Below are 14,287 nucleotides of genomic sequence, written 5' to 3' on the forward strand. Positions count from 1 at the left end.
TTTTATGTGAAATCTGTTTTTTGGTAAATGTTAGCAATCTATCCAAATTAGGGTTTTTTGTTTGTATCTTGTTTTTTGTTTGTTTGTTTGTTTAAGTGTGGGGCTGGATGTCTCGACTTGGGTATTAAGGATTTTTCAGTGACAGACTTGCTGTGGGCTGCTGAGGACATGAACCTGTGAGAGAACATGTGATCTTCAGGGTCTTAGATGTCACCCTATGCCTTTGGACCCCCTCTAGGAAAGCTCTGCAGGCTGAAGGTGGGTGGGAGACATGATATCACAGAGATGACCCTGAATCCACTCAAAATTCCCAAATGGAAAAAATATGGAAATCCCTTGCAAACGTTGAGCCATTGGCTCCTATTGCAATGAGGTGCCTGCGGTTGTTCTCAAGATATGGGTCACCTTAAGGTTGGGAACCCTTGTAGGAAGACACAGGTCATTCCCTGATCCCAACAGAAAGGATAAACCTGCCCTTCACCCAAGACCAAAGCGGCCTCCTCATGCCTGCCTGAAGACCATCTCCCTGGGCCCTGCTGTCCACCAGCACCTCTGGTCTCTGTTTGCTCACCTGTGAAAGGGAAGAGGGTCCAAGTGTGGACTGACACCCCATCATGGGCCGTAGCAGTGAGGGAACAGGAAAGGAACTTGAACTTACATTTATAAAGAAGCACGTACTTACTATGTGCCAGGCACTTGCTAATTTGTTTGCACACACCTCATATCAAGGCCCATGAGGGTAGGAGTTGCTGCCACAGATTTTCAGATGGGGAAACTGAGGCCCACAGAGATGAGGATACTTGTCCAAGGTCACTCCATGAGTGGTGGAGCCAGGATTGGAACCTGGGCACCTGTACCGTAACACATGTCCTTAGATTTTTGAGGGCACAGAACAGATCATCACTTCAATATGACAACAACAGCCACAGAGTATCAGGGGCCTGCTTTGTGCTGGGCTCAAAATCAAGAGATTTTCAGGAACCGTCTCCTTTAATTATAATAACCCTGCAAGATAAGCCTTACCACTCCCTTTTACACTAGAGTGAGCCCAGAGAGCTAAAGCACTTTGACCATGATCACACAGCTGCCCCCCAAAGCTCATAGAGCCCCTCGCACTGGACCTGGCACAGAGTAGTATTTGTTGGATGCATGGATGGATGAATGAATGGATCACTCAACCCCGGGCTAGAGCATGCATTCAGAGTTGTTATAAGCCTGCGTCCCTTTGGAAACTGCCAAGCCTGATGTGATCCGTTCCACTGTCATTTCTTGGGGAAAAAGGAAGTGACTCAGATGTCATTCCAAACCCATCCAAATGCTGGAGTAAAACAGGGCCATGTATTTGGGGCCTGGTATTTTGAGTGGGGAAGGATGATGGTGATCATGGGAGACAATTGATAAAGGAAATCACATGGAGTGCCATCCCCTCTGATGCCCCCTGAAAACCCAGGGGGTTGTAAGTAGAGCTCAAATGCTTTCATTTAGAAATGTGCATCTGAGCTGGGGAGAGGCCAGTGATGAAGGCCAGGAGACAGTTGGGGTGTAAAAGAAGCCAGGGGCTTTCAAAGCATGCTCCCTAAAACCCAGGGCCCGTTGGGGAGCCATGGTAGGCAGGGTGGGTGGCTGGGGCTCCAAGCCCCTTGGCCTTGAGGGAACTGGAGCCTGGGCTTAGATGATGGTCAGAAACTCTATCTTTTGGGGCCCATGAGGTTTCCTGTTGCTTTACTCCCTCTGCATATGATGTGTTTCTTTCTCTCTGTGCTTCTGTATATTAGTCAGGAGTCTCTGGTTGCAAGTGACAGGAAACCTAACTCAAAGTGACTTGAGGAAAGAAGAGAATTTATGGGCCTCCCAGGGGTGCATCCAGGTGCAAACACAATCTCTTGGTGCCGCTGCTGCTTTGTGGTCTCCATTCTCAGGCACCCTCCCATCATGTGGTGCCCACCAGCTCTGTCTGCATCCTCCCAAATCCAAGCAGAGTGGAAAAGAAAATACATGTACGTGCATGTGCGCGCGCGCGCACACACACACACACACACACACACACACACACACACACACACCTGTTAAACCCCCCCCCCCCCAGTCTTAAGTCTTGCTCTTGCTGAGACATGTGCCTATATTTGAACCAGCCACTATGGTCAAGGGGACCTGGGGTGAAGTGCATCTGGCTGGAGAGACTCCACATGAACCTCAAAGTCAGAGAGTGCAGACGGATGGGGTCTCTGTTAGCAAAGAGAGGGGCCACAGATGCTAGTGCCCACTAAGCTTCTCACACATGGGCACTACCCTGCCCTCCTGCAAATGTCCTTAGATCAAGAGGCCAACCCAGACCATTGTCTGTTGGCCCAAAGTCAAAATTCTCAAGAAAGATGGTCTAATTGGCCCAGCCAGGAAGAGCCATCAGTCCCTAGTTCAGTCTGTCCACCATTGGCCAGGGGACAGGGTCATGCAATTCAAGCACGGTTGCCAGGTCTGATTGTCAGGGAAAGGAGATGGTGAGCAAGGAAGACACATCCAAAATGCCTATTACATTTATCTCGGACTTATTATAATGCACATTCCTGGGCCTGAACCCAACACTTTACAAGCCTCCCTGGGGATTCTTACACACAGTCAAGTTTAAGAACTATCACATTTGGATCTTTCTAAAGCAGCATTGTACAAACTCTAGTTGTCATCACTTATTATTCATAGAATTATCATTCAAGTCTCTACACCCATGACCTTGGGGAGGAGAGAAATAGCATTGCTCTGTCCAACAAGTTACAGAGATGTGATGAAAAGCCAGGGCGAGGCCGTCAGAATTATGTCAGGAGTGCCATTACAACATAGAGGCACTAGAGGGCACCCTAGCCCACCACCAGGACCAAGGGCGCAGCAGGAGGCGAACTCTTCAAAACTTGGGTTTGAAAGAAGACACTTGAGATCCATCCCCTGCATGCACACCCATGTGTACACACACACACACACACACACACACACACACACACACACACGGACACCATCCGAGGTCAGGGGAGGGTCCTTATCAGGTTCTTTTGTCTTCAGCATGTCGAAATATCACTCTACAAATAATGCTGTAGCTCTAATTGCTGTTTGGCCACCTGACGGTGGGGAAGGCTCCACCCCTTCTGGCCTCAGGATCCCCAGTGCAACTGCAGGGGTCAGGCTGAGTGATTCCGAAGCTCTTCCCAGAGACCGGTTAGAAAGAGTTTGCTTTGTCCCATGTGGGTTACCATTCAGCCACTCCTGTGGGCTTCAGCCCTCCCACCAGCTGTGAGGTCCCATGATGGCAGGGGCCGTGCGCGGCTCATCCCCGCCGCCCCGGGCTCTGCCTGACACAGAGGAGCCCTGAACAAATGCTCCGCGAGGGCAGTGGGGGCTGGCCGACGGGGGGCCGCCTCCACTGATGCTGCAGGATCCTGGGAGCGCATCTCACCTCCTTGAGCCTGTCTCCTCGGCTGCAAAGTAGGCAAGGACACCCGTGTTGGGGGTGAGTCTCTGTCCACACACTCAGTTTGCAGGAAATACTATTTTTTCTGTAACTGAACGTAATTTCTACTTTGAACTCCTATTCTGCCAAGTGGCAGAGATCATCTCAAGCCAACTGAGGGTCCCTTTGCCCTTTGTTGTGGGGCCACATCTCAGGTCCCCCAGGATTACATAGCACCAAGGCACTGAGGAGAGGTACCCTGGTCTCCACCGACATCTCTCTGTGCCCACCTGTGAGGCTGAAGACCCCACAGCATCAGTCATTCTCATGCTGTCCTCAGTACCTGTCAGAAAGGCCCAGTGACCTAAACAAGAGGGGTGGCACTTTCCTCCCTCTCCTATACAAGAATCTGAGGTAGACAGCCCTGGGTTAGCATGGCCGTCCTCTCTGCCAGGTCCCTCTGCCCCCTGCATCGGCCCTGGCTCTGTCTTCTGAGTCCACAATCCTGCAGGCAAAGGAAGAAGGGGAGGAGAATAGAGCTGCCCTTCCTTATTTTTTTTTAAAGATTTTATTTATTTATTTGACAGAGATAGAGAGAGAGCACAAGTAGGCAGAGAGGCAGGCAGAGGGAGAGGGAGAAGCAGGCTCTCCACCAAGCAGGGAGCCCGATGCGGGACTCGATCCAGGGACTCCAGGATCATGACCTGAGCCGAAGGCAGTTGCTTAACCAACTGAGCCACCCAGGCACCCGAGCTGCCCTTCTTTAAAGGTCATTCCCTGAGTGTGGCACAGGACATTCCCACTTGAAGCCTACTGGTCAGGACTTAGGCACCACACCCTATACCTCTGCAAAGGGGCCTGGAAAGTGTAGTCTTTGTTCTTGGAAGGCATGCCTTCCGCTAAACCTAAGGGTTCCCTTACTGAGGAGAGAACAGACCTAGGGGTATAACTAACATAGTGCTCATGGCTGCAGGTCTCCACTGCTCTCAGAACTTCTCTCACCTTCTCCTGCCCAAAACCCCAGCTTGAGGATGGGCCGGGGCTTGGGGCAAGCAGTAGAAGGGGTAGAAGTAGAAGATAGTCCCCTCCCCTTCCTAATCCCTCCCCCAAGCCACACACACAATAGAGGCTAGATATATTTGTAAATATATTTTTATCGTAAAATATTTCAAACCTACAGTCAAGAATAAAAAATACAATGAACATTTGCATATCTGCCAGCCACCTGCTGAAATCTTGCCATCTTAATATTTGCTTCAGATTTTAAGAGACGAAATATTACAGATTCAAGAGGACTTCTTCCTGAATCCCTTTTTGCCTACTTCTTGCCTCGGAGGAACCACATCCTGAATTCGGTGTTTATCAGTCCCTTATGTCTTTTACTCTTAATACAAATTTAAGTATCATACATGTCCCAGAGTATCGTTTTGCAGGGTTTTGAACTCTATACCAATGGCTTCTTCCTCTATGATTTCATTGTGCAATTTGCATTTTCGCTGTCAGCCTTGTCTTTGAGATGTATCCACGAGGTCAGCTGCACCTCCGCCTCAGTCATGTATCGTGGGTTGTATATGTGGCTATGGCTGGGGTACGGGACTGCACCCCAGTGAGCTTCTCTCTTCTTTTGATAGACAGGTTTTTATACTTGTTTGCTATTAAATGATACTGCAGCGAACGTCTTTGCTCATGTTCCTCTGGGCACAGACACAAGAGTTTGTGCCGGTGGCTCTGAGAGCATGGTCAACGGATCAGTAGCAGCAGCATCACCTGGAACCTGTTAGAAATGCAGAGTCTCAGGTCCACTCAGCTGGACAGGCGGACACTCGGGGTGGAACTCAGCGCTGTGTGTTGTAACAAGACCTGTAGGAGAGGCTGGCACAAGAGTTTGAGAAGCACTGCTCTAGGGTTTCGACCACAAGCTGAATTGCTATGTTCAGAAAAAGACGCATCCTCAGATTTACTAGATGTTGCTGGATTTTTTCCCCAGGGTTTATTTACACTCCTATCAGAAGGGAAAGTTTCCTCTCCTCCTTGCCAGCCCCTCTGTATTATTAGAATTTAACCTGTTTTTTCCCATTGGTCTTGGCTCTGTTAACTTCTCAGCTGATGTTCTCTCTCTGGCCCTGGGGATCCCTCTTACGACATCACGCTCTCTCTCTGCCCTCAGATCCCTGAGGGGCTACAGCTTTGGAAACACACAAACCTTTCCTCTGCTCTTCTGTGGCCGTTTCTCTTCCCAGGGGCATTAGCGAGCCCGCTGGATCAGTCAAGGTTCTTGGGTGTAAGCAACAGTAATGGGAGTTATCAGCAGGATGTGGGGGGGCTCACAGGATCCAGGCAGCTGGAGACCAGGCTTGGAGAAATGGCAGGACCCATCCCAGAGCAGGAGGGAGGGGAGGCAGAAAAGGCCCCAGACTGGTCTGCACAGACCTCACCGTGACCCTCATCCCCACATAGCCCCTCACTCATTTTGTCCAACTCCCAGGACTCAGGGTCACAGGAATGAGTATCTGATTGGTCAAGGCCCATCACTGCCAACTTGAAGAAGGTATGAACTTCCCTGGTTTCTGTTCTGGGGGAGGGGCACCAGGATTTGCCCTTCTCCAGGTCCTCACACAACGGGCAATTCCTCTAAAAGGCAGATGAGGCACAAATAGAAAGTTGGGGAGCAGACCTGGAGAGTCGAGAATGTCCCATGCTGGGTGGCCGTGGGCTCAGGGGAGCCAAGGTATGTAACTGGCTTATTAAACAGTCTGACCTTAATTGGGTATAAACATGGAACCATTTCATGTGTCCCCAGTTGCCTCTAAGAAGCTGCTCGGTCCTTCCCCACCCCCGGTCACTTTCTGACTCTCCCCAGCCCCTACCTCCAGTGGTTTTCCCTGCTGTCTCTGGCTGGGACACTTGCCAGCAACCAGCCTGCTTGGGTGAGGCCGCAGCCTTAGCATCTAAGCCCGGCTACTTCTAAGGGGCCCTCGCCACCGAGAAGCCCCTCGTGCTTGCCGTGAAGGATGCCGTCTTCAGCTGCTGCCTCTCCTCCCAGCTCTGCCCGTCTCTCCCCTGCCCTTTTTTCTCTGCTCAGAGAGCCATGGGAAGGGGCAGATCTGCAGGGCTGCCACAGAAGTGAATGCCCAACCTGGGGCATAAGAAGCTGGCCACCCCTTGTTGCAGGCACCCCGTCTCTGTGAGGGGCACCCTGCCTCTCTTCTCCATTGGTTTTGGGGGTTGGGAACAGAGGGAAAGCCACAGGCACCCACCCCTGCCCCAGGCAGACAACTCCGAATTCCCATGAGCCCCTCTCTCTAAATGGTCGGCTTAATCAGGTGATGGTCAGGATAGCAGCAACCCCCTATGAGCATTGGAGAGGCTCTTTCTAGAATATTCTCTGCCTCCTTCTTCCCAGCTTTGGTTCCTGGTTGGTGACTCCGAGGCAACAAAAGTTTCCTTCCCTCGACTCACTACACTTGATGATGCTGGGAGTGCTTGATGACGGTGACAGGGAGGAAGGGAGTCTTGTTCAGAAACACAGCAGGAGACAGGTCTCCCCCACCCCCACATGCATGCGCACCCCCCTACACACACTGAAAAATACACACTATTTCCATGAAGGCTAAGTTTGCCTGTGACTTATAGAAAAATCCAAAGAACAGTGGTTTAAATGAAACAGACAGTGATTTCTCCGTCCTGTAAGTCTACACGGGCAGCCCAGGGCTGCTATAGTGGTTCCACCTTCCTTGGGGACCTGCGCTCTTTTTTCTTATTTCTCTATCATTCTCAACACATGGTTCCCACTCCATGATCCAAAGTAGCTGTCTGTGTTCCAGCCATCGTGTTCACATTCCACCCAACAGGAAGGAAGGATGAAGGGGATGACAAAGGGCACGCCCCTGCCCTTTAAGGCAGCTTCTTAGAAGTTGTACACATTGCTTTAGCTTATACCCCTTGGCCAGACTGGGGTCTCATGACTGTATCTAGTTGTCTGGGAAATGTAGTGGTTTGTCTGGGTGGCCATGTGTTCAGTTACTATGCCCCATGAGACAGTCCGAGCTGCTCACATATATGGTTTGACTATTTCTCTCCCCTTTTCCCCCACCTTCCACCCTGGTCTGGCTGGCAGTGGGCACCGGTTTTGGGGGCAACTGCACAGGCTGTGTCATCTGCTCAGAGGAAAATGGCTGCTCCACCTGCCAGCAGAGACTCTTCCTATTCATCCGCCGGGAAGGTATCCGCCAGTACGGCAAGTGCGTGCACGACTGTCCCCCCGGCTACTTCGGCGTCCGCGGCCAGGAGGTCAACAGGTGCAAAAGTACGTGGCTCCTCCCTCATCCTGCACTAGCGCTGGGCTCCTGAGACCTCTGGCCCACACCCCACCTCTCACCCCAACACAGCCACAGGGCAGGTGGTGTGTGCCTGAGCCCAGACCCTGAGATACTTGTTTGGTTTCAGGCTGGCTCAGAAGCCCTAAGCAAGTCAGTGCCCTGGCTGGGCTCAGCACTAATAGAGCAGGAAAACTTCACCTCTCTCTATCTTAGTTTGCTGTGTGGCCTCAGGCATGTTTACTCACGCTCTCTGGGCCTAGCTCAAATGGCAAAAGGAGTCCTAACTCCTAATTCTAATTTTCATCGTGATCGGGGACAAATCATGACCACGTTTGAGCTTTGATGGAAATGCAGCAGGAAGTCCTCACGCACAGCCCACATTTGCTATGTGACTTTAGACAAGCCACTTGCCCTCTCTGAGCCCTGGCTCAAATGAGAAAGGGAATCTTGACCTTTAAATCCAAATAACCACATTACCTTGGACGTGTCACCTGCCCCCATGAGCCTCAGTGCAGATGAGGAAGGGAGTTCTTGAATGCAGTTCCCGCACGGGTCTGGGCTTCAAAGGAGACTGAATCCTGCCCCCAGTGCTGCAGAGCTTGGGCTGCTCAAAGCGCTTCCACTTCAGGCAGGCCCAGAGGGCCCCCTTCTGGGCAGTCACCCTCACCACGGGTGGCCCTGGCTCTCTTGCAGAATGTGGGGCCACGTGCGAGAGCTGCTTCAGCCAGGACTTCTGCATCCAGTGCAAGAGGCGGTTTTTCCTGTACAAGGGGAAGTGTCTGCCCACCTGCCCGCTGGGCACCATGGCCCAGCCCAGCACACGGGAGTGCCAGGGTGAGTGGGGGCCTCCTCGTCCTGCCTCCTTCCCTTCAGGGGCTGGTGAGGGGTGTCAGGAGACCTGGAAGAACATAGGAGAATGTCACATGGTGCTGGGAGGCCCAACAGGTGATGTCAGGTACACACAGGGACCCTTCAATACACAACGCCATCATGAGCACCATTATTACGATCACTATCACAACCAACACCAGCTTCATTGCTATCACCAAGGGAGGCCCCAGAGGTCACAAGAAAAGCACTGATTCTAGAATAAGACAGACCTGGGTTCAGATCCTTTTCAGGCTCCCTTCTGCCCCTCCCTGAGCCTGGCTAATCTCCCCACCCCTACTTCAAGCTTCAGGTCAAGAGTCTCCACCTCCAGGAAGCCTTCCGGGTCCCTCACGCCCCTGGGACCCATGCCTCTTCTGGGCTCCAGCAGCTGCCTGTGTTTCCCCCATTACAGCACAAGCACCCTGCCCTTCCAGCCTGACGTTTCTGGGTGGTGAACTCTGGGAGTCAGAGCCAGGTCTGTCTTGTGCCCTCTGCCAATCAGTGCACAGCACAGCACAAAGCATGCAATAGGTGCTCAGTCCCTGCTCATCAAAGGAACACATCTAGCAGAAGGACCACTGTTCTCAGGTCTGGAGACCTGGTTTCTGGGCCAGACCGGGTCTTAAACACTTGCCATGTCCTGACATGGAGCCCCTTCTCTGTTCCCTTAGCAGGCCCCCTACCTGCTCTAGGCCTCAGTGGCCTAATCTGCAAAATGGGGGTATTAATAGCTGCCCTCTTCTTTGCCTACCTCTCAGGGACTCTTGAAAGAATCAAATGTGAAAGACTATATTTTTTGTGTGTATTTTTGAAATTGTTCCCTACTGAGAACTTTCTTGTCCCGTGACCTCATTTTTCCCTCACAATAGCCCTGCATAGCTTCCGCCTTCCACAGCTCATCAGAGGCACAGGATCAAGGTCAAAGCGATGTCCTGGCCCTGAGGGCCTCCCAGCCTGCCCCTCCTCCTCCCAGCCTTCCCCCTGCCCCCACTCTAGCTGCCCTCCCTCGGACATGTTTGCCAGGCGCCGGGGCTCTGCACACCTGCCTGCATCCTGCTTTCTTCCGACTCCACTGGATCTCCTCCTCTCCCTTTAGCTCCTCTGTCACCTCCTCAGGGACGCCTTCCCCTCTAAAGCCAACGGTCACTCCTGCTTCTGGCCCGGGCATGCTTTAGTACGGCGCCCATCCCGGGCCCTCATAAATAGAGAGTCAAGTGTCTCCCCTCTGCTCCTCGTGAGAGCTGGTGCCTTCGGGGACAGGGACCACTCCAAACCTGCCCTTGAAGGACATTCTCTGCCAGCTGACCCAATCTGTCTGTATGTCTGTCTGTCTCTCTCCACCTAACAGAAGAATGTGAGCTGGGCCCCTGGGGCAGCTGGAGCCCCTGCGTGCACAACGGGAAGACGTGCGGCTCGGCCTGGGGCCTGGAGACCCGGGTGCGGGAGGCTGGCAGGGCCGGGCAGGAGGAGCTGGCAACCTGCCAGGTGCTGTCCGAGTCAAGGAAATGTCCCATCCAGAGGCCCTGCCCAGCAGGTGAGCCCCAGGCGGCGTTCGGGGCTGCAGCAGGCAGGACCCCCGGAGGATGCTGGGGGGCTGGGGACATCGCCTACCCAAATAACACCCGTAAGGCGGCTGAAAATCCAAGATCAACCATACCTCCCTGTGGGTTAAGTCCTGCCCTCCCTGGTGTCCTTTCAAAGGCAGGCTTCCCTGCCGGGGGTCAGTCCCAGCTATGGGACAGATATGTGCCTGCCTTCATTAAGACTTCTCTGCCCTTTCAGAATGACCGCCTCCCCCCCCCCTTTTTAAAGATTTTATTTATTTATTTGAGAGAGAGAGAATAAGAGACAGAGAGCATGAGAGGGAAGAGGGTCAGAGGGAGAAGCAGACTTCCTGCTGAGCAGGGAGCCGGATGTGGGACTTGATCCCGGGACTCCAGGATCATGACCTGAGCCGAAGGCAGTCGCTTAACCAACTGAGCCACCCAGGCGCCCCGCCTCCCTTTTAATAACAAGGATTTCGGAGCGCCCTCTTTACGACTCCAGAATTCACGGATAACGTAATCCCCTTGCATAGGTCATTAAAAAAAAAAAAAAATCAGTAGAGTGCCCTGTCATATAAAAGAGAAATAAAAGAAACTTCCCCACGTGGCCATGCTTGGGCTCAACACACATTGCGAACACTTAGCTGAGTCGGGGCAAAAGTGAGGGCTACGGTCGGTTGGTCGGAGCACAGAGACGCGACTTCCCAAGAGGGGACCAACTCTTAGGAAAGCCCAAGTAAACCGTGTGATGGGCCCCACGCCGGCAGCCTGGGGATGTTCAGTGACGGGCGAGTGTTCAAAGGCGCGTGGCTGGAGGGGCTTCCCCGGGCCGCGCTGAACAATGCCCTGTGCTCTCGGTGCAGAGAGGAACCCCGGCCAGAAGAAGGGCCGCAGAGACCGGCGCCCGCGCAAGGACAGGAGGCTGGAGGGCACGCTGGACGTGAGGCCCCGCCCACCAGCCTGAGGAGGCCCCCCCCCACCCCAAACCTGCAGCTCCCCCCTCTCCGCCCCCTGCAGCCTCTGCCCCACACCACCCGCTCCTGCCTCCGCTGGGACTGTGTCCTTCTCTCTCCCCCCACCCTCCGCTTCCTCCCTGTGTCCTGCCTTTCCTGCTCTCGCCTTTATTCCTGCTCTTTCTTCTGTGTCTCCTCCCTCCCGTCCTTTCCCTTCCTTCTCTTTAAACCTTTTATCTGCCTGCCTTTCTTTTCCTTTTCTCCTGTTTTCCTTCCTGTTCTTCCCTGTCCCGCTCTCTCCGTCTCTCTCTCACACGCGCACGCGCACACGCACGCTCTATCACGCACACTTTGAGAGACCAACCCTCTGTGTCTCGCTCCGCAGCTGCTCTCTCTACTTCTTAAAGAAAGCAAACATCTTTCTCTAGGGCTTTCCCTGACCCTGTCCTGACCCCACGTTCGCAGAGAAGGGGTTTCCACGGGCGGGGCCCAGGCCATGATCCAGGCAGGCTGCCAGAGTCCTGACCACCCTGCTTCTGCTCCAGAGGAGACCCGGGACCCCGGGGCTGCCAGTGCCCCCTGCTCAGACCAATCCCTGGTGGCCATCTCTGCAGCCCTCCGTCCCCGGTTCCTGTGGGAACCCCCTAGAAGAGGCTCTGGGGGCTCCCCGTGCCCTGTGTGGACACAGATGTGGCCTCTGGCTGGACAGCCAGCCCTGAGCCTGCCTGTGGCCACAGAGTCTGCCCTCAGTGCTCCGTGACTGCCCTCCCTCGTGGTTCCCTGCCCCCTACTTCCCAAGCTGACTGTACTCCCATGTACTTTGGGGGCCCAAGCACTGCATCCGATGGGACTGTCATCCCTGGGGGAACCACGGGCCCAGCCCAGAAGAGGCCATCACAGCTGAAAGGAATTTTGAGATTATCCGAGCAGCTCTGTTCCCGACCCTGGAGCCTCCTGCCCCTTGTACCCCTGGGGAAACTGGGGCCCCTTGCCCAAGGTCACCCAGAAAATCCAGGTGCTACGCTTTCTACTTATTGACTGCCCAGCGCAGCAGATCCACAGGACACTCTGGGGGCCTTTGGGGAGGTGAGGAAGGAAGGAGCAAGGGAAGGGTCAGAACAAGGGAAGATTTCTCCACTCCCACACGCCACCACTGAACCCTGAGCACTTGCATTTCACTGTGACACCCCCGCACCAGAGGGGGAAGAACATCGGGGAGTCTCAAGTAATACTTAGCTCAGAAGTCTGTTTGTTCTCACTGCCTGTCATTCCACCATCATGGTACCTAGCCCCTCCTCCTTGGCCTCCCTGCGTCCCCAGGAAGGGATGCTCCCAATTTGCCTTGGCATGATGGGCTGGCCTGAACCCAGAAGGTCTAGCAGCTAGGAGCATTGAGAGGCCGAGGCCCAGGGGGCCCGGGGTGGCTTGGGGAAGGGTTGTCTGCAGGCTGGAAGAGAGGCTAAAGGTGATGAAGGGAGCACCCCCCCCTCCAAGAAAGTGCCCACCCTCAGGCTTCCCTCTCTCTCACACAATCCCTTGGACACCTTCCCTCCCCCCCCACCCCCGCCAAGGCCCACCCTCGTTCCCACTCCCCCTTCGCCTCCCTGGGGACAGCTGCAGCCCTTCCTCGCCTGGCCAGACCACCAGCTTCTCCTCTGCAAAAGTTTGTGCCTCTGAAATGCTCTATTGTTGTTGTTTCAAGGCCCCAATTTTTTTTTTTTAATAAAGAGAAAAGAAAAAAGAAATTTGCCAGTGCTTCTTGGGCATCGGGCGGGTGTTATAAAACCATGACGCTGATGAGTTCGGAATAAGTGAATCTAAACCATGTGGGGCGGTTTTCCCTGGAATGCTCAGGGCTGAGCGGACGAGGGGAGGGTTGGGGACAAAGGGGGTGCTGAAAAAAGAGGAGGGACCCTCAGCCCCCACAGCCAGGCTCCGCTCAAGAAGGGGGCTTAGCCATAGGCAGAAGACAGCAGAGCTGTGCTCCCCACCCCCAGTGCCTCTCGGCCCCATGAATCACAGAAGTGGCCACAGGAACCCATCTGTGCTCTGGATGACATGTCTGAGGGGCCAGGGACACTGAAGAGGAGTCACCGTCCCAAGGAGCCATCTGAATCCCCCGGGCTGCTGGTGAACGTGGCCTCGGCACAGGGGGCCCAGGTTAGGGCCCCAGCCTGGCACCAGCTGTCTGCGGGCTCTAGGCCAAGTCACTTTTTCTTTCTGGGCCTCAGTCTCTCCCAATCTGATGGATGATGAGGAGGCGTGACTAGATGATATCCGTTGCACAAATCTGAGTGACCCAACAGCATCCTCTGGGGCTCTTTTTAAAAATTCAGACTTCAGCGTCCTACCCCAGGCCTACTAATTGCGAACAAGTTTGGGGGCAGACAGAGAGAGCTAACTGCTCATTCCAGGACAAGCTCAGTGGAGAGGGTGACTCTCTCGGGTGACTCTCTCGGGTGACTTGCAGCTGCAGAGTGCTCCGGGCCTAAGTCTGAGGCATCCGCTTTTCTGCTTCTGACCGCAAGCCTCCACAGTCTGATTCTGTAGAGTTTCATGTGTGTATCTCTTCTCTATTTTGTTTTCTGGTGAGATTTGAATTCTAGGATGCTGGAGGTTCTAAAGTCCACCATTCTAAGAAATCAAGATGGGAGTGGAAGCTGCCTGTCCTGCAATGCCCTGGCCATCTTCTTTCCCTCAGGGACCTGGTCCTCTGTCTCCAGATGAGGGCTGTGGACAAGGTTGTCTTTTTTTTTTTTTTTTTTTTAACGGTTTCAAATGAGGAGAGAAAGTTTCTTGAGGGCCTAGGCTCCTCCTATAAACTTTGGATCTCAGACTTTCTGTCCCATCCAGCTCCTAATCCTTTCTCATCCCAGCCTCTCCCACATTCTCCGGAGGATTGGGCTGCCTGACTGGGAAGGAGGCTCTCCCATCTAAGTGCCTCTTACAGGTGAAGCTCAGAGAGAATCTCCGAAACTGGCCAGGGTCACCCAGCCAAAGAGGGACAGAGCCCAGAGGGACGCTTGTTGCCAGCCAGATGCTATTCCAGAGGAAGAAAACACGGCTTGGCGTGTGCTGAGAGCTCCCTGCTCAACCCTCCCCCTGCCTCCCACCCTGGCTCCAGGGGCCACGCGAGGTCCCCCTCTGCATGCAGACACCCCACCC

General features: G+C 53.8%; 1 protein-coding gene across 1 annotated transcript in view; it reads left to right on the forward strand.

Moving 5' to 3' along the window:
- RSPO4 (R-spondin 4) overlaps nucleotides 1–11,133 on the forward strand; it is a 32,526-nt gene extending 21,393 nt beyond the window's left edge. Inside the window, exons 2-5 of the mRNA XM_027623869.1 lie at nucleotides 7,554–7,742; nucleotides 8,449–8,589; nucleotides 9,974–10,159; nucleotides 11,033–11,133. Of these exons, the coding sequence (XP_027479670.1) occupies nucleotides 7,554–7,742; nucleotides 8,449–8,589; nucleotides 9,974–10,159; nucleotides 11,033–11,133 (617 nt within the window). The remainder of the gene's footprint in view (nucleotides 1–7,553; nucleotides 7,743–8,448; nucleotides 8,590–9,973; nucleotides 10,160–11,032) is intronic.
- Nucleotides 11,134–14,287: the final 3,154 nt, after the last annotated feature.

Source organism: Zalophus californianus, chromosome 8 (assembly GCF_009762305.2).
Source record: "Zalophus californianus isolate mZalCal1 chromosome 8, mZalCal1.pri.v2, whole genome shotgun sequence".
NCBI classification, from domain to species: Eukaryota; Metazoa; Chordata; class Mammalia; order Carnivora; family Otariidae; genus Zalophus; species Zalophus californianus.